Source organism: Bombus pascuorum, chromosome 10 (assembly GCF_905332965.1).
Source record: "Bombus pascuorum chromosome 10, iyBomPasc1.1, whole genome shotgun sequence".
NCBI classification, from domain to species: Eukaryota; Metazoa; Arthropoda; class Insecta; order Hymenoptera; family Apidae; genus Bombus; species Bombus pascuorum.
The window spans coordinates 13,666,330-13,685,783 of NC_083497.1; the positions used below are offsets into that span (position 1 = coordinate 13,666,330).

The 19,454-nt window shown below is 38.1% G+C and overlaps 2 protein-coding genes and 1 long non-coding RNA gene across 4 annotated transcripts in view; 1 reads left to right on the forward strand and 2 right to left on the reverse strand.

The window, feature by feature from the left end:
- LOC132911091 (optineurin-like) overlaps nucleotides 1–19,454 on the reverse strand; it is a 428,401-nt gene that overhangs the window by 279,062 nt on the left and 129,885 nt on the right. The gene's annotated exons all lie outside the window — the stretch shown is intronic.
- Nucleotides 2,738–19,454, reverse strand: part of LOC132911077 (potassium voltage-gated channel protein Shaw-like) — a 63,219-nt gene continuing 46,502 nt past the window's right edge. The window contains exons 1-7 of one of the 2 annotated variants that reach the window (XM_060967468.1): nucleotides 12,189–12,416; nucleotides 10,231–10,625; nucleotides 8,788–9,240; nucleotides 6,361–6,648; nucleotides 5,530–5,739; nucleotides 3,554–3,736; nucleotides 2,738–2,979 (exon numbers count right to left, since the gene is read on the reverse strand). In XM_060967468.1, coding sequence (XP_060823451.1) covers nucleotides 2,740–2,979; nucleotides 3,554–3,736; nucleotides 5,530–5,739; nucleotides 6,361–6,648; nucleotides 8,788–9,240; nucleotides 10,231–10,527 — 1,671 coding nt within the window. In that variant the 5' untranslated portion in view covers nucleotides 10,528–10,625; nucleotides 12,189–12,416 and the 3' untranslated portion in view covers nucleotides 2,738–2,739. Of the gene's footprint in view, nucleotides 2,980–3,553; nucleotides 3,737–5,529; nucleotides 5,740–6,360; nucleotides 6,649–8,787; nucleotides 9,241–10,230; nucleotides 10,626–12,188; nucleotides 12,417–19,454 lie in introns of those variants that run through there. The other variant, XM_060967467.1, reaches the window with a different exon arrangement.
- On the forward strand, nucleotides 13,171–15,746 carry LOC132911117 (uncharacterized). Its single transcript, XR_009658908.1, has 4 exons — nucleotides 13,171–13,320; nucleotides 13,509–13,635; nucleotides 13,988–14,508; nucleotides 14,901–15,746. It is a non-coding gene; the product is annotated as an uncharacterized LOC132911117 (long non-coding RNA).

Genomic DNA, 19,454 nt, shown 5'->3' on the forward strand with positions numbered 1-19,454 from the left:
CCGCCGCCCCCTCTTCGCGTCAACCTTCCTTCGCCCTCTGTGAATCTCCCCGCGTTTGAATCGGTGATTAAAGTTTCACCTCGCTTCCGTTCTTCGTTTTCTGCCCTTTTCCCTTTTTCCTCATTTTTCTCTTTTCTTCTATGTACTTCTTTTCAGCCCTTTTTTTCCTTTCTTTCGTCGTTTTTGTTCCTTCCGCCGTCCCTGTTTTCCTTTGCGGCCAGATGATAGGGAAACTCTGCCGCCACACAGGAAGTGCCTCTCATCGACGGAAAGGGCACCGTGAACCGTACTCGATTCGTACTATCGAGCTTGCTTCAGCTACAAATGTTCGCTTTTCTCACAAAGAACTCTCGGCGTTTGTAATTAAGGTACAACGCCTCTTCTTTAATTTCGTAAACATCCCGTTGTTCAAACATTCCTTGTTTCGAGATAATTTTGCTTTTTACGTCGCCGCAGGGCATGTTCCTGTACTTTCTTCGCTCCGTTTCATACGAATTACGTTATAGAATACATACGAGTACATTTCCATACGAATCAGGCCTATCATTTTCTTATTTTCGGTGATCTCTAGTTTTCAACGTATTTGAATCGTTCTTTTTCGACAAATTTATAATTAGTCTTTGGTTGAACGTTGAAACACTTTTTATTTATAACAGGTAGAATTTTCAGGATTTACAACATTCTCTGTTTCATGCTACGTCGCGTGCTTATCGCTAGCGTTACTCGCCATTTTCTTACTTCTTCATAGAAAAAATTCCTTGACCCTACGTTTTTGCTTCCCTTTTCCCCTTTATTCCGTCATTTGCATTCATCTCACAAACGGCGAAGATTTCTTTTGCTTTATAATCAATGCAGGTTCTAGCATGTGGCCAACGGAATACTTTATTAATATTTACACAAGATCAGCTTGGAAAAGGATATGTTCATGAGGAAGTGGTTTCACATATTGTTTAATTTAATTTATAAAAGAGATGCAATTTCTAGAAGTATTTTTATTTCCAAAGCAACTTTTAAAAGAAGAGATAGCATAAATATTTAAAAGATGTTTCTACCTACTACCTACTAATCCTTTCCTTTTCTAGTATAACCGAGTTACTCTTTTTTAAAGTCTTCATATCCTTTCAGCACTCACTGACTTCGTCGTTTAAATATTCAGAAGGAAGAAACAGCGACGTGTTCGCAAAAACTTCACAACCGCGCCTCTCCAGGCATAAATAAAGCATCTCACGGACTAAATATACGCATATACATACGTATTTACGTACGTCCATATCGCTCACCGAACGAGAATTAACTCACCACATCAACAAAATTGTACCAGACGCGGTGGTGCGCGTTAAGCCAACGAAACGAGAAAAATGATAAATATTCTCTTCTATACGCATGAAGTTTTTCTTTAATCACAGAGTTAATTATACAATTTAATGTAGAATTTTAAAGACTCGGTTTAATTAATTCCGTTTAATTGCAATGTGCCAGAAGATGGGGACTTAAGAGGAACGATTATTTGCCAGATTTATTGTTTTTATTCGAAGAGTTTACGACCATTAAAAGGAAATGTGCGAAGAAGTTTATTTAAAATCTCTATAAAATTTATATACGATACAATGTGTAACGTTTACGACTTTTTACTCTAATCTAGAATTATAATATAACAAACAAATAATTAAGAGAACCAGAAACAAAGTGGCACAGGAGCTCGCGTATTCGGACGTTAATTTGTTTCGTACAAAGGTTTAAGGTTTTGCACGAAACACTATAGATAGATGCATTTATTTAACTTGTTATGCCGTGTACAGTGATTTACACGTGTGTTAATTAATGTGAATTTTGTATACCACGTAAGATCAAAATGATCGATGGATTTCTAGTCTCAAGATATTTTCTCTTATCATTGCCCAAATTCGTTCTGCGATAAATTGGCCACATCTGTATACTCAACGGAAGCTTAATCGGAGTTTTAATCAAGATTCGTCAAATAAATTCTATCTTCGTGCCAAGGACCTTATAAAACGAAAACTTTCTACGCGGATTCCATCCCCTACTGCATCACAGTCTCAATCAGAGGATTTAATAAAATTTACGATTCAACGATAAAAACTACGACGGAGAAGAAGAAGTATTTTCCATAAATTTTAAAGATCGTATGGACACTCGTACAAGGGCGTGTACACTGTCGAGAAGATTTTCCAGTAAGAAAGAAACGAATCCAGAGAATCAAGTTTTACACGTGCACCGCTGTAATCCGAGTAAAATACGAGTCGCGCTATTGAATCGAGTATCATTGTGGAGAAGAGAAAGAAACTTTTATTCCGAAGGGAAGATAATTTCAGGCGAAATGGATTAAGATTTCCAGCATTGTCGCATAAACAGCGATGCGTAGCCAGGCGTCGCGTCGTCGCGTCGAACTAAATGAATTTTACCTCGAGGATTTCGCGCCGACGTTCACTGCTTATTCGTTACGCGCCTTTTCTCGCCTATTTTCGTTTTTATTCCAACGCGATTGATCAATCACCAATTCGGTAAATAGGTCGGTTATTCGAAGATGTGGCTGTGCCATCTTTAGATTTGTGAATCTGTCGCTTTAGTGAAACGGTTCTAATTCCGACGAGGTTTTCTGACGAGATCATTGATTCTACGCGAATAATCTAATTTATGAGAAAGCGTGTCACTCGTATTTAATAGGAAAATGAATAGAGGGGAGTAATTAAATCGAATTTCTTTATTTTTTATTAACTTTTACATCGTTGCCAACGTCTCTGGCACAATGATGTAAGTATGAGGTATATCTTTGGAGGTTTCTGTAAACCAACTTGCCTTTTTGCCCTCCTCCCTTTGATACGTATCATACGTAGCCCCATCAACTGCTGTGCCATTTTTCACGGGATTGGTGGTGGCAAGGTGAGGAGAATCCACTCTGTCAGAATTTATGGTTCCCGTGACGGTGGATTCTTGCGGCAAATTTATCACGATATTAGGCTGTGTAAGAGGAAATACCAAGAAAAAAGCATGAACAAGTTGCTTTGAAAGTGTAATTAGTACACACATTGTTATTAATATATTTGTGTTCAATGTAGGCGGTATTTACACGGTACTATCGCATTTTGCATTTTGTTTCCTTTGCGAAACACGCTCAGACAGCTCTTAGCGAGGGCTGCTTTCAGCAGCTGGCTGGTTTCTCATAAATTGTAAAAGGAAACCTCCTTTTCCCTCACCGGAATGTCTAATGCGTTAAAATCTTGTCGCAGCTTTATTTATTAACTGCACGGCATATGAATCGTGTCGGAACGGGGTTTGTATTACCTCGTTGCACCTTTACGAGCATTCAGGTTCCTCAATATGCAAATCAAATGGACGCGAACGTAGAGTGTCTCGTTATTCATTAACGACAGTTCTCTGGTGCATCGAGGATTATGTAATTCAATTTTATACAGTAATTAAGGGAGCCAGTATTCTTTTAATTGGACTATCGCTTGTAAAATTTACCGATTTATCGGTTACTGACAGTATGACATCACTGCACATCCTAAATTATCAACGTATAGCACATTACCTGCAGATTGAAAACATTTTCCAACCCTATGGTTGCTGGCCTCCGTCTCGGTGACCTGGACGAGGTATTGGAAATAAGTGGAGATTGAATATCGTTGGTGTTTTGGTAACTCAAACATCTCGATCGTCTTGGCACTTCCGCTGGTAGCACTCTTCGCCTTTGTTTCGGTAACTTGCTTCGAGCCTGTAACAATTTTTACACGTGTGTTAATTAATGTGAATTTTGTATACCACGTAAGATCAAAATGATCGATGGATTTCTAGTCTCAAGATATTTTCTCTTATCATTGCCAAAATTCGTTCTGCGATAAATTGGCCACATCTGTATACTCAACAGAAGCTTAATCGGAGTTTTAATCAAGATTTATCAAATAAATTCTATCTTCGTGCCAAGGACCTTATAAAACGAAAACTTTCTACACGGATTCCATCCCCTACTGCATCACAGTCTCAATCAGAGGATTTAATAAAATTTACGATTCAACGATAAAAGCTTATTTTGTTAAGGTTATTCGGTGTACGTGGAATTAAAGAAACGCGTGGCTTAAATTGTAAGGTATTGTAAGTATATATATTGTGAATATTAAAGTACAAAGTGTGGAATACAATGTAAGCTGGTCCAGATCCGCACGCTAGCAATGTTGCCCTGAGACTAAAGGAACTGCCGAAACCAACGTCGCACGTGTACCGCTTATGGTCTGTCATCGACGCATTCTTTTGTCTATGCGCTATCGATGACCTTAGCTTGAGAAAACCAAAGACCAGATGTAGAGTTTTCTCAGAAGTGGCGATCACTTCAACATATTTAATTAATTTTTGCAACTTTTGCTCTCGATTCGTCGAAAGAGATTCTATCACAATAGACGACCCAACGACCGTGATCTCTTCTTGTTACAATTACTTTCCAAATTATTTCAACGAGACTCGTGTTCGTTTCGTCGATACATTCTTCCTCCTTCGTGTTTTCGTTACTCTGCTGCCAGTATCCTCGAATATGCTTCGTCAAAATGAGAAGATCTACGAAGCGGTTGAAATAAAGGTCGTACAATCTCGAAACGTTTAATTTTCACGATGTTTTCAGCAGAACTTTTCGAATGCTCGCCCTCACGGACGAAACTTTCGAGTTTCCTTAAACTCGCGGGTTTTCAAGTAGCGAATGCTGGCCTAATCTTGACAGAGATAAAACGTTTAATACCGAACTTCTTAGACAGGTAAGGATACGATGTATAGACTCGCGAGTTCGCCAACATCGAACTTAAAATATTCCGTTGTCGATTAATTGAATGGCGGCGTCAATGCGGCGTGTATCGAGTACGCGTTGCTCTAATGGCGGCATAAAAAATTGACACCGGGGCGAAACTTCTTCCCCGGATAGAAAGTTTCAAATTGGCTAGCGAAAAGTGCAAAAGTTTGCATGTTGCTAGGCTGAATGGACTCTCGCTTCCGTGTTCTCGGTGAACACGTTATTCAGCGTACAGGAACTGGTCCCCGAGCCAAGGCAAGTTAATCCGATGAAAAAAGGAAAATCTTCGCGCGTTACCTTCGCGTCAACTTCCTGTCTCGTTGAAAGAAACTCTGTGTGACAAGAGGTTTATTAAATAATATATATGGTTTGGGCAAAAGTTACTCAGGCTTAAAGCAAAAGAATTTTATGGTTGGGGCACGAATTCGTACAAAATAAGGGATTTAATTAATTTTAATTTAATTAAATTTGATTCGTAGTTTCTGGTTTTAAGTAACTTAATTTGAGTAATCTTTAACGTGAGAATATTAAGAGAAGAAGAGTTTAGGAAGAGTGTCGTCTTGCGTTGTGTCAGTGAGTACCGGTAAGTATATATTTCCATATATTTATTTTATTTTCTCATTCCATTTTTCTACCTGTCCTGAAATAGCACAGTATAAATTCATGCATATATATGTATAACATATTCCGAAGGAGAAAGAAGAAAAGTAAGCTTTTGAAAATGTGCTACGAACCTGCGTATGGGAATAAAACATGGAGAAGTTGCTGACGATAACAGGAACTGGAAGAGCGATAGCTAGAACGCCCGCAATAGCGCACAATCCCCCGATGAACATTCCGGGAAAGGTTTTTGGTGTCATATCGCCGTAACCAACTGTCGTCATGGTCACCAAGGCCCACCAGAGACCGTGCGGTATGCTGTCGAAGTCGTTATGCGGGTTTTCCTACCGGTCAAACGAGATGTATGAACGATCGTTTTAAGGTTTGTGGTTTTGAATAGGAACATTCAAGTTTCAAAAGGAAGAAAGGACCGCTTCTAAACACGAAGATATTGTTCCACATATTCGTGAAACGATAATGCATCGTATTTGGCATTTGAAGGTAAAGTAACGAGTTGCTACAAGTACAATATACATCGGTATGTTGCTGTTACCGTCAAAGATAAATGAAAAATAATGTCTGTATGGAGAACCCAACGAGAACTTGTTTTATATTCGCTCGAATTCCTACAAAAGTATATCCCACGAACAAAGATTTACTCGCGGTCTTAATCCTCTTCTCAAATTAACTTGTTCAAAAAAGTAATCAAGGAATACGAACTGAAACGTTTGCACGTAGTGAAAGTTTCAATATCGATCGTGCTCGGAGATCAAAGCTTCTCCCGAGCGAAACTTGTTCGTAGTACTTTAATATTTTAACTCCTTTTCCAATTATTACGTCCCGATCATCGAACTTACACAACCTGGAAATCTTGCACCTGGTATACTCTCGGAAAGCAAGTGTAAGCACTTTTCGAGGAGCGCATTTTCGAGGTGCCGATTCTCCTTTTCGTGCGATCAACTTACTTGAAGACGTTCTGCGTAGAAGATGAGACTAGCGAAGACGACGATGCCTAGAACGAGGAAGAAAACCAGCAACGCCAATTCCTTGGCTGACGCCTTGAACGTATGGATCAGAATCCTAAGTCCTGGGGAGTGTCTCGTCAGCTTGAAGAGCCGCAGGACTCGAGCTATCGACAGAATGTCAAGATACAAGCTGGACTTGGTAAGGAACTCCGTGTAAAAGCTCAACGTAGCGGTTAAGTCTATCGCGTTCACTGGTGACACGGCGAATCTCTTCAAGCTTGGGCTTACCTGTAATTAAGTCGATCAACGAATTAGACCTCATATGTCAGATCGTGCTACAACATTGGAAATTTTGCTACTTTCTACCGATAGGAATAAAGAGACACGAGTTTCCTTCTATTCAAATATTTGTTTCTTCCAACGACCAGATAGATTCCTAGGGTTTCACTGTAGATTGTAAATGAGAATTCAATAATTGCGCTATTGATCACTGCGGAGCGTATGGTTTATGCAGGATTTCGCGTAGAAGTGAAAAATCCACGGTACTTTGTCCACATCGTTGGTATTTTTCGCACGTTCCCAACCGTTCCTCGCCGAAAAAAATCAATACACGAAATCCGTAGCCCGGCTTTCAAACATCACGCGAAATATAAATTACACGGAATGATCTTTCGCGAGTCGCGTGCAGCGTCATTAAATCTCGTTCTAATATTCGTTTTGATTTTTAAAAGCAACGACTTGCTCGACTGGAAGCTATTACTCTGCGACTAATCAAGGTCTAGATGAAATTACGATGTGACAGTTTAAAAGCAAACGTGACATTTCACTTTGGTTCTTGCTAGAAATAAATGGTTTTTAAATTTCGTGGCAGTGGATATTATTTGACGTACGGTGAAACCGGGCAGATTTTAATTTCGTTGAATTTATACGTGTTTCAACGTGTTGGAAAGTACAGTAGTAAATACAGATATCCAATAAATCACATTTATATAAAACATTTTATATACAGCAAAAACGAGTCCTGGATAAAGGGATAATTAACGAATGATTTGTTACGTTGTTTAGTTGGAAGCAGTAAATCATTCCTAGTCTGGGATTTTTGCCGATTTACTTCCATAAAAATCTGAAACACCGTGTATCTATTAAGACACGGAGAAACAAAATCAGCAAGTTAAAAATCCGACTGGTCTTTCCGGCATTGATATATCTTTAAAAAAGGGTACAATTGTAAGCTTAACATAACACGTATTCGAGACAGTCGTTAAGTTAATTGAACGTCGATCTAAAACTTCTCAAATATCATGCCTTATGTTATCTCTAGTAATAATTCTTTTCTAGTAAATGTTTTTTTTTTTTTTTTGTTTCGCCGTTAATTCGTTATTTGCGGCAATTCACATTTAAGGCGTTTTATCAAGAAATAGTCGAGGGCGTCTGGTACGTTAATTTATCTGTGTTAGCAAGCTAACCCGAACTAGCTTGCACCGAATTGAATTTGTTTACCGCACGTCGCACGCGCAAAAACGTGCTTTGTTCTAATGTTGTACCATTGTGTTTCACTGGTGAACCACTTTTGCTCCTGTCACTCACGTGCACTTGAAAGGGACGTAATTACATCGCGGGGTTACTTCGTTATTCACTCCTTCTTAGCTTATATAAAATGCAATAACAATGAAAGGTTGTACGATAATTACATTAAACAGACGCGTTTTATTTGGCTGTTCTACATCCTTTAAACACAACTCGAAACTGTTAAAAACTGTCTATCAAAATTTGAAACGGAAATATTTTAATTCCAATTTCCTCGTTTCAAGTACGATTTTGTGTAATTGCATCTCGTATGATATAAATATGTATGAAACTAGGGTAATTGATTGATTTTAATGAGACGTAGAGCATCGCGTGTAAAATACTGCATTAATGATAATTTTATGTCATTTAATGTATATGGTGTCGTAGCAAGATATGTAATATAATTAACCAAATGGTCCTCCGTAAAGCGTTCGATATTTGCTGATAAATGTAATAAAATGCCCACAGTACACCTTTATAATTGCAACATTTTTTCTCGCTTTTCACTTGTAGATTACGTTGCAGTTTAGTTGGAAATAATGCTGTACGTTATACATTATACACATACATGTGTATGATCATGTATAGAATGATTGATTACTCGATCTTTACCTTTTCGCCTGCTGCGGCACATTTAATCATTCGATAAATATTTATTAAAAAATTGCATAAAATAAGAGTGAAAACGCTATCTATTAATTCTCGATGAAATGAAATTCCAAGGGTTTTAGATATCAAACGTTCAAAGAGTAATACTTTATTTCAATATTTCCTTCGAGAAAAGAAGCGTAGTTTCGAGCTGTCGAATACCATAATTAGCCAGCTATCGTAACAACAATAGGACAATTTTCTACGTACCAAGCAGCGAAGAGTAATCTCCAAAGTAAACCAAGCGTTGCACGTATGTTCAAGGTAAAGGAGCACCGGATAAGAATCGACGTGATCCATGTATCCGTTGGATTCGAAATGCAGCGATTCATCGCTCCGTTGATTGTTTCTCGATTGTTTCGTCATCGTGTGACTCTTGAGGCAGAAGCAGAGAACCGAGAGGCAGATGAAAAGTATCGACATACAGGCTATGCACTTGGCCGCGGTGGACGAGTACGGCTCGTCGAACAGAGCCCAGATCCTTGGCCGTAGTCTTTGCCATTTTGTCAAGGTCCCTCTGTTGTATTCCTCCTCGTAACCGAATAGTCGCGCGATCTCCTCGTCGCTTAATTTCTCACCCTCTATGTCCAGCTTGTCGAGAATCGCCAGCGTTGCTTGGGTGTCCCTGTGCACGCTGTAGGTGCTCCAACAACACGGTTCCACCTGAAATGTATGCATAATTGGAAATTATACGCGCCGGCGATGATTAGAACTTGGCTAATTGCAGACCACGTAACTGGACAGAGTTCGTATTCGAGCTACGTATCAAATAATTTCTTGGTCGTGATAAGTTTTTTGTCTTATTGCCGAACGATTATCAATTATAATATAACGCTGCCTTAATTAACGTGAGCGGATTTTCGCGGGATCCTCCAGGAGAAAAACGGATCGGACGAAGACGAAAAGGTTAATTGATATTGATTACGTCATTAATTAAGCAAGAAAGTGCAACGAACGAATAGAAGACCCGGTTTCTACCGTTACCAGTGTTTCACGTTTGCTACACAATTATATTTTACGAATGGTAAATCAGACGATTGAAACAGCGTAGAAGAGTATAGAAACTTAAACGAGTATTTCGTTTTTCGAGAAATAAAAATGCTCGCTAGACCACGTTAGACAAATAATCGATAATTTGGAAACAAATTTGTTATTTGTCTGGCAATTGACCGCAACTTAAGCGTATAATCGATCAGAACCCAAAATCAAACGCTGGATGTTTGTGCAATAGAAACTGTCGTCGGACAAACGTTTCTAACCCGGTGACTCGATAGCAGGCCCGTGATTTCTACGTTTTGAAAGAGACATTTCCTGCGATATCAAAGCATATTCGTGTCCGCGCTGCTAGTCGGGAAAATGGACAGGCGACCAACGTTAATTATGCAAAATCGTTAAACGTTATGAAATAACGCAGTTGCGTTTCGAATCGGAATAAACGACTGAATAAACGATCAAATCTTTTGATCGTGGTATTCGTGTCTCGTTAGAATTTTAGTTTTAAAGTAAATGTTCAAACAAATATAGCGAGTCACCGATTCTTGTTTCTGTTATCTGCTGATGCTTTTTTCCTGATTCAGCGTGACCAGAGTAATCACGTAGGATTTTCCACAAAACGAAGTCGTTTCGCGGTTGAAATAAAAGGTAATTGCAAACCTGATTAGAGTCCAGTCCCCAGAAGTCGAGTTCCTCCTCGAAAAGCGGGCCACAAACGTCTGTCGGGTAATGAAGCTTTCCGGTACGATAGTAATTCAACACCTGGGCAAAAACGCCCGGATGACGATCGTAAAAGTATTCGTTCAAAATAGGATCGTAATTGACCAAGGCTTCCGTTAAACGTGACAACCTAGTAGCTGGTATTTTCTTCAGAGTAGACTTATAGGTTTCGTGTCGTACACCGCCGACGTTCAGGATCACCCGGTCGTTCCATCTGCCGTCATCTAGCTTTCTCATCCTTCTGGATTCCCACGGTTCGCATGGTAGAAGGAAAAGCTCGAATGATAACTTAGGCTTCCTGACGGCATTGATATCAGACGCCGAAATGGTAAGAGCTATCAAATAAAAATTTATTGTATTGGTAAAGGAAATAGCTGAACAATTTTCGTTTTTCTTTTCTCTTTTCTATCTTTTTGTCCTTTTCTTTTTTCTTTATTTTCTCACTGCTATGTATGTAGTTGCGATGGAATTTGTGGACGCAGAGAGACGTTATATAATACAAATTGAATAGAAACGAATTTTACGTAATATGATACTTTCCTAAAAGGAACTGAATTTTACATAATCTTGATAATGTATATTTCATCTAAGATGCAAGATAAGGTTTTATCTTTCTTGTTCGATGTGATGTAATGTAATACTGTCTCACTACTGTTACGTAGTGGTTCTTTTGTCAAGGAAATTGTGAAAGAAGCTTGTTTACGGAAAAATTAAATTAAGGTAGTCGATATAGGATAAGAAATAGCGATGGAATAGACTTCCAATGCAATTTTTTAAGGTATGACTTTTGGGATATCGGCACAAATAGGTTCGTCCGTAAAAATGATCCAACGTAAAATTCAATTTGACGCAAGTGTACGTAATAAATTTCAAAGATGCTTTCTTTTACAAAGTTTCGCTAAAATGTTAACAAAATTTGCCGATATTCCCTCAGTTTATGGTACATGATATTACGATGTAAGAAACGTGGTTATTTCGTCTATCAATACTATTAACCATATGAAGCTGATACTTTGCAAACAATCGATAAATTTTGCAAATACTTCATTCTTTACTTTACACACTGCGCAAACACACACACAAAACACACATATACAAAACGCAATGTACGCATCTACCTGTACATCGAAGAAGATGGCATAGACGTATGCATATTCTCGTATTTTATTGCTTGTTAGCAGACGTTGGATCAATATTTTCATATTCCTGTAGAAGTCGAGGATGTTGGGAAGGCAATCAATATGTACTTTGCGTTATTAAATTTACGATGTTGAGAAGGGGTAGGTTTTCAAATGCAGCGTCGCGCAATTACGCTCGCCGTGACCACTGATTACTCGACATCTAGTTTTCTATTATATATAATCTACGCGAAAGAAGACCGAAGTGAGTATTACAACACCCTTGGGAAGGATTGGCCGTCGGGAAAAACTGATTGGAAAATAGGTTGGAAATAAGAACCGTTCCAGGGGGAAATACGAGCCGCCCGTCAACTGTGCAATTTGAAGGAAGCCACGTTCAGTCAAACGTAAAATCCTTACATCTTCTTAATGGTTTTTCTGTAGACTCGAAGGAATTTTAATTTTTACTTCTCTTTTTAGTATTTTGTCACTGAATTTTATAGTTGTATGTTAATGATACGAGTCTATAGTATGCTGTGTTACGGTATAGCGTTAGTTAGCTTTTAGGAAATTCGATGAGCTTTCCATGCGGTGTCAAAAATATATCAGGACTTAAACACACACGATCACCACACTTTATACTCAATCAGATCATTCGATAATAGGTATCTAGTAAAATTATCGTTTCCACACATTAAGTACAAACACACAAGCATCATGGCAAATATACAATACTCCCACTAAATTTATTTTAATAAAAGATAAAATAATAATCCTCACCAATTACACACTACGCATCCGTTAATCATATTTTTATGACGATTTAAATAATACGTACAATCTTGTATCCTATATCTATCTACAGTCTATAAGAGAGATCAAAAAATTATTCACACTTGAATTTTTTTTACAACCGAAAGTCACACAGGATCAGAACGATCCACTGGTGGAGAAAATGTCGATCGTTTCACCGCAGTCGATCGAAGAACTCGAGTTTCACGGAGAAGAATAACCCACGAAGCAAACGCGATTTCTCGTTCTATAAATTCGACACTGTTTATTTGCGTGGCCAGTCGCGAACCTTCAAGTTCCATCGACACGTGGACCGGCGAGACTGTTCCATTTTAGAAACGAACAGAAAAATATTTATTTTCAAAATGTCGTTCATTCGTATGAAAATCAACTAAGTGATAACCATTAAATTTTTCGGTATGTCGAATGTAAACGTGTTCGATCTAGTTCGATATATTATACGATTAATGTGTAAATTGTATTCATAAGGGTGTACGCTTTTATGGAGTGACGATAAGCAGAGTTTTGCAAGAAGGAGATGAAAGAACAAGATAGAAACCATGAAAGGTGTAATATAAACTAATGAAAGATCAAAGTGTTGTGTGGTATACAGTAGTCTACTAGTATTTCAGTGCTGTCTCCGTAATTTATTTTTCGTGAGTGAGATACGTCTTACGTAAGTGAGTTTAAGTATTTACGGAACTCTAATATAACACATATATTGTATAAATATCATATCACGTATATATACGTATATATCAGACACGAAACCGGTTATAACAATTCCGAGTATGTTTCAGTAATAGTAAATATATTATTTGTACAAGTAATAGTAAATATATTATATAATAGATTTTATCTTCCAGTTATTATCACTGATTTTTACAGTTTTTACCATATACCACTGCATAAGTATTTCGAATCTCGCGCGAAAATTTGATTGGAAGCGGCGCTGTTGCGCGCCGACCAATCGGGAATCAATTAAGCGATGCTACGTCGCGGGACTTCATTCTACAGTTGAAAATTGTGGCGTCGATATGTACCTTACCGCTACAACCGCGTCACGTCAACTACTTCGTATTTCCACCGCTATCCTGTTCCTATTATACGCTACTATTAGGTTCGTTTAATTAATATGCATTTGTTTAACGATTTATTAGACATTATTGTACCGAAACTCGTTAATTTCTCGAACTTTTGTTGGTACACTTTTTGTCGATCGACCGTTCGATTCGCTTACTGTCTCATTTTAATGTAACCGGTTTCAATTTTACATTTATGTTAAATCTTTGGTTCTCTTTTGCACAGATAGCTGGTTGATCACTGAAACGAGTTCGAAAGAACAGAAATTTATGGACGCCATGATAATTAATGGTTAATTCGCTGGCTGTCAAACGGATTTGGTGTTCGATTCGCTGTAGTAAATGCAGAAGAAGTATGTATACGTTTATATTGTTTCTTTGTCGAACCATGAGTAATAAACGTTTGATGTACAATTGTTATATGTCACGGAGATAAGTAATTCGTTTTAAATAATTAATTTGCCGTACAGATCGAGTAGTTCAGCGAAACAGATTCTTAATAGATTCTTAAATTTTTTTGTAACCTTGAAGTATCTTTTTTTGTACTTTACAAATATATTAAGGGAAAATTTAGTTTTAATTTTCACTACTACTAATGCTGTATTATAACGATGCTTTATCGCAATGGTTCTAATTCAAACTCGTCTGTATTTCAAATCACTGCACTCCCTCTGCGGTTGAATATGATTCCTATGTTGTCCATAGTAAATCGCAGAGGGCGCAAGAAGCACGACGAATTTTTTCCAAGTCGGTATTTCAGAACGTGATACACAAAGCGTTATTTAATGTCACCACTAACGTGTCACGTTTATTCTATCGTTAACATTCGGTGGAGATACATACATTGAGCGACATCTGTTATCAACCGGCGTTTTAAATCACGAAACGTCTGACCTCTATGCAAAAGACCCTGCACTACAAAAAGATTATCGGAGATCGTGAGACCGCTACTAACAACTGGACCAAAACAACGAAACGAGACGATGCATCTTCCGATGTCAAGAACAATTGTGAACACACGCGACCGGGTTGTTTACTCGCAGGCGCACAAAAACTAGGATAGAATATGGCCTGTCGGTTCGTTGAACGCTATGTATCACGCAAGCGAAAGCGCGCTTCGGAAAAACGGATTGTTGAAAGAAATACAGCCATTACACGATTAAAAGTTATGGTCTTTGCGACGATGTCAATATCAATGACTAACCCGTTGCTCCACGATCTTTTTGGTAAGTTTGCAAATCTCCGTTTGATTAATAAATTCACGAAGGCTTGATAATTAAAATCAGGCACACGCGATGAGTTTTTACCGTCAGTAATCGAAGAGCAGCGAAGAGCTATCAAGAGCAATTAGGTGCCAAATTTTAGATCGTCTAATCTAACAGTTCTTATTGAAGTTAATTTAACAGGACGTTGATTACAGTTATTTTGTTGAAACAGAAACGTTTCTTTTTTTTGATAGGCTTAGTACGTAGCCGTTTTTCGCGTGGGCGTCGTTGCCTGCGGATGCTGGATGACGTAAAACGCGATCCTTTCTTCTTCTTCGCTTTTCCCCTTTTTCCTTTTTTTTTCTCCCCCCCTTCCCTCGCAATATCTTTCGACTGATACGGTTTTTTTCCAGATTGGCAATCCGTCAGCTCGTAGGCGGCCCGTGATATGTACCTACTGTACTTTTTGTGGAGAAACGATGACGTTGATACGTTGTCGTTAGCGAGAAACTTTCCTTTCTTTGATGCAAGCCGAATCAATCGCGACGAACGATCGTTGTGTAGGTATATGTAGGTTTTGACATAAGTTGCCTTTACTCTTTCTTTGTCGTTCGTCGGATATTTGGAAAGGTTTCGTTTGGAGAATTGTAGTAGAAGAGGATTATTGTATAGGTTTTTATGGGACGGATGTTCGCTAGTCAAATGGTTTTTGCACTTCCGGCTCGTGTTTGTCGGGTCTATCAGATATTATTGTCGCGTATAGTCCACGATAGCGCATCTTTTCTCTACTTTTTCTCTACTTTGATACGTGCACTTTGTCAGTATAGACATTAGACGATTCGAAAGATTTATAATTTTCTTTCAGACAATTTTTGTTCCGTAGATTTCATTTATCATCACTGTGAATGTTATACGTGATAATACTATATCCAATTAAATCATGATATTATGAATCTTCCGTTGCATCTTCAAAATTTTGAGGTTGTTAATTCGTCCCGCACATTTGAGTCTATATCATATGCATACCATCAAAGTGTAAGTGTTATCTTGTATGAAAAACAGCGCGAACGTGTTAAGAGGCATGCGATACTTGTTGGAACAATCAATATCTGGCATAATTCCTTCACCAATCGGATTCTCGTTAATTTCACATTCCCCAAGAAAGTACCCGTTCCAATGTTCCCTAATTACCCCATTACACATTGGAAACAGTCAACTAGAAAACAAGGATGGAATTAATTGTAATATTTGTACTGTCGAATCGAAATCAATTCAAATATAGAATTACTTCGTAACACAATTCTTCGTTCTATTTTCTGTATCCTCTAATCTATTTTCTATGGAACGTAGCTCAATTTTTATGAAAATATTATCTGAAATTTTTAAACCACGTGGAAATTTAATACTCGATTTCCTTGATATCAGAAAAATGTCACTTGCACTGGTCACTTTGGTTGTAGTTCCATGTCTCAAAATATCTATAAAGCGTTCGAACCTATCTCGTCTAAATCCTAAATTACTTAAAAATATTGTTTCTACCTTATCCTTTTTGCTCGCGATGCGTTTAAAACTTTTCAATCGGGCTGGAATCTATGTACGGTATAGTTGATCTCGCGAATGCTTATTCCGAGAAAGTTTGCGTTCACGATAATTGCAACGTGTACTCGAAGCATGATATCGGTTCGCGCTCCATTTGCACCCTCTGTTAGATCAAGATGCTAGATGAGGCTTAAATACGCTGGGAACTTGCGAACCTTAGACTTTTCCCCCGAGCTTCTATCGCTAACTAAAGACTACGAAAATGTTAGCAGCGTACACGATTCGGGGTGTGTGAGCACGAAAGAAAGGCAAACAGGCAATCGGAGAAGCCCGTGCTCGACTTCCACCCCTGTGAATCCGCCGGCGGGTAACGGCCATCGCGATAGCCTGTCTCAATTTCTTCCATGCAGCCACTGCCATCTCCGTCATCCATTCATCCCTTCCCTAATTCTGATACTCTCCCCTGGACGAACGTGGCGTTCACCCTCGCCGCGACGATCAGTCTTCGAGCTTTTCTCTCTCTCTCTAGCTCTCTCTCTCGGTCTTTTCCGTTTCCTTTTCATCCCACGACCTTCGTCGAGAACACTCGAAGCGGCGAGTCGCCACGGGGTGAAATTCATCGTTATACAGTGGAATATTTGAGAGAATCGACCTGTCCGTACATATAGCTATGCAAAAGTTGTAGCGCATCCGTGATAGTGATTTCGCAATGATTACCAATCATACTTTTGGGAAATATCTCCGCGTGACGTTATTTAGAAATGAATTTTTAGATATTTCCTTCGCGTTTATTATACTTTAGAAATTTGTCGTTGGAAATATTTCGGTGGATAGACGTTGTAAAACAATGAAATAGAGATAAAACGGATAAAATGTCGTTCGTTTTAACATTTACGCGGTTTAATCTTCTGAAAATAGTTTGATTAGGAAAAATTGATACAGGTGAAGCGATACGCGGAAGTTAGATAAGGAAATATCTGAAAACCTAATATGTATATTATGTAAGAGAAGGCATATAAAAGCAAGTAATATTGAAAGAAAGTGGCAATAGCAAGGGGGCGATAGTGAACGATGAATAAAAATATAGCAACTTCATAGGTTAATGTTTTATTCATTTGTTTGAAGCAAAGGTAGATGTATACTTGATCAATTCTTTCTTATACGTACTTCAACGCTTCGTATATTTTTGTTCTATTTTTCATCACATTTTTATCGACTTTTTCGATATCTATATTATTATTCCGATATAGGAATAATAATTTAGTTGAAGCTGGATGCGAAGGCGGATCAAATTTTAAGCAAGGCAAACAATTTCCAAACTGATCGCGAGTCTCGCGTAACTCCGCACATGCCGCCACGTGTAATTGTACAATTTCCTTCTCAATCAATTCTTCGCACCTATATTCGAAAACCTATAAATTCTGACATCCGTTTAACGAGCAAACTCCTACGCTCTCTCGATCTCCACAAATTGCAAAAATGAGCAGTGCAAAAGTACACTCCACAAAGAAGCGAATAAGGAAAACGAACTACTGCTAGTTGCGATTCTTTCATATACAGTAGCGGACAAAAGTTTAAGACGATGATTTGTAAACCGGATTACAAACATCTTATACGCATATTGTTCTTCTATTCGGTTTGTCTCTTTGGAATAACGTAGCTGTATGTTTGACCTTCGTAACCTCAGACAGTCAGTTGTTAAATACAAACAATGTAGGAGTTACAACAGTTAGTTACCGCCTAGCACTTGGAAACAGTGGACATTAGTTTAAGACGATCTGTGTAAAACGTGAGTACGAGTACAGTTTTTGAACATTTTGATTCTGGAATGTCAAAATCATTGTTTAGTGTACCTTTTATTGCTTAAAATTCATTTAGGTAGGAACAGACTATGGGTAAATCAAAGAATTTACTTGAAAACGAAAGGGAACAAATCGTAAGGCTGCGAAAGCAAAGTAAAACCTTCACCGAAATAGCAAATATAGTGAACAGGTCAGAAACAGCTTGTAAACAAGCTTGGTATAAATGTTTAAAGACAGGCATGTATTGCGATCAACCGAAAAACGGAAGACCACGGAAAACAACACCGAAAATGGATCGCCGGATTCATCGATTGAGCGAAAAGGATCGTTTTCGTAGTGCAAATAATATTGCTGCGGAGATAAACTATGAAAACGATACACAAATTAGTGCTAGAACTGTTAGGAGAAGATTAGAAGACTTTAACTTAAGAGGACGAAAACCCCAAAAGAAACCACTGCTGAGTTCTAGGAATCGAAAAAGACGACTTGCATTTGCTAAAGCTCATAAGCATTGGACAAGTGAAGATTGGCAAAAGGTATTGTTTTCTGACGAATCGAAATTCAGTCGCGTCTCTTCTGACGGGGTACGGTACGTTAGACGTCGAATTGGCGAAAGTTTGAAAACACAGTGCGTTTTAAAAACTCTTAAACATGGTGGTGGCAACGTTATGGTGTGGGCGTGTTTTTCTCGAAGCGGCCCTGGTCCGATATGTCGTATCAATGGAATTATGGACCGTTTTCAATACAAGGACATACTCAAGAACACAATGTTACCTTTTGCACGCAACAATATGAGTGATGATTTTATTTTTCAAAATGATAATGATCCGAAGCACACGGCTCGGGTTGTGAAACAGTTTTTTCAAGAAGAAAATATCACCGTGCTGCCGTGGCCGTCCCAATCACCAGATATTAATCCAATCGAGAACTTGTGGAGCATCATAAAAAAGACAGTACAAGGTTATAAACCGAAAAATTTGAATGAACTTTACTCTACAATTGAAACAGCTTGGAGTAATATTACGGTAGATCAATGTAAAAAATTAATAGATTCAATGCCAAGAAGATGTACCGAAGTGATAAGAAATAACGGATATTGGACAAAATATTGAATTTAAACAAAAATTGTGCATATTTTTTTACCAAAACTTAATATTTTTTGTGTAGTCTTAAACTTTTGACCGACAAAATATTATACAGATTTCGTTCCTTTTTTTGTAACTTCGCTACTGAGCAAAATATCAAAATGAAATTTTTTTTGTAAGTGTATAAACAAATGCCTAATTAGTTAATACCAAATGTAGAACACTGTATTTATATTTTTTATGGAAAGTAAATCAATTATTTATTTTTTCCATTTCGTCTTAATCTTTTGTCCGCTACTGTATTTCTTAAACTTGAGAAATTTGAAGATATACGAGCTGTGGCAGACTTGAGGTCTTTACCTTGCAGTTAACGTAAGTTAGAACAGAGGAAGTTAGGAAAGAAAAAGTTGAAGAAGTTCATCTGCAACAGAGACGAAAGCTTGGTGCTGGGTCGTAAAAATTACAAACGTTTACGTATAGAGATTAAAAGATTCTGCCGTTAAAGTAGTTAAATCTTCAGGACATCCAGCACGCCGAAACA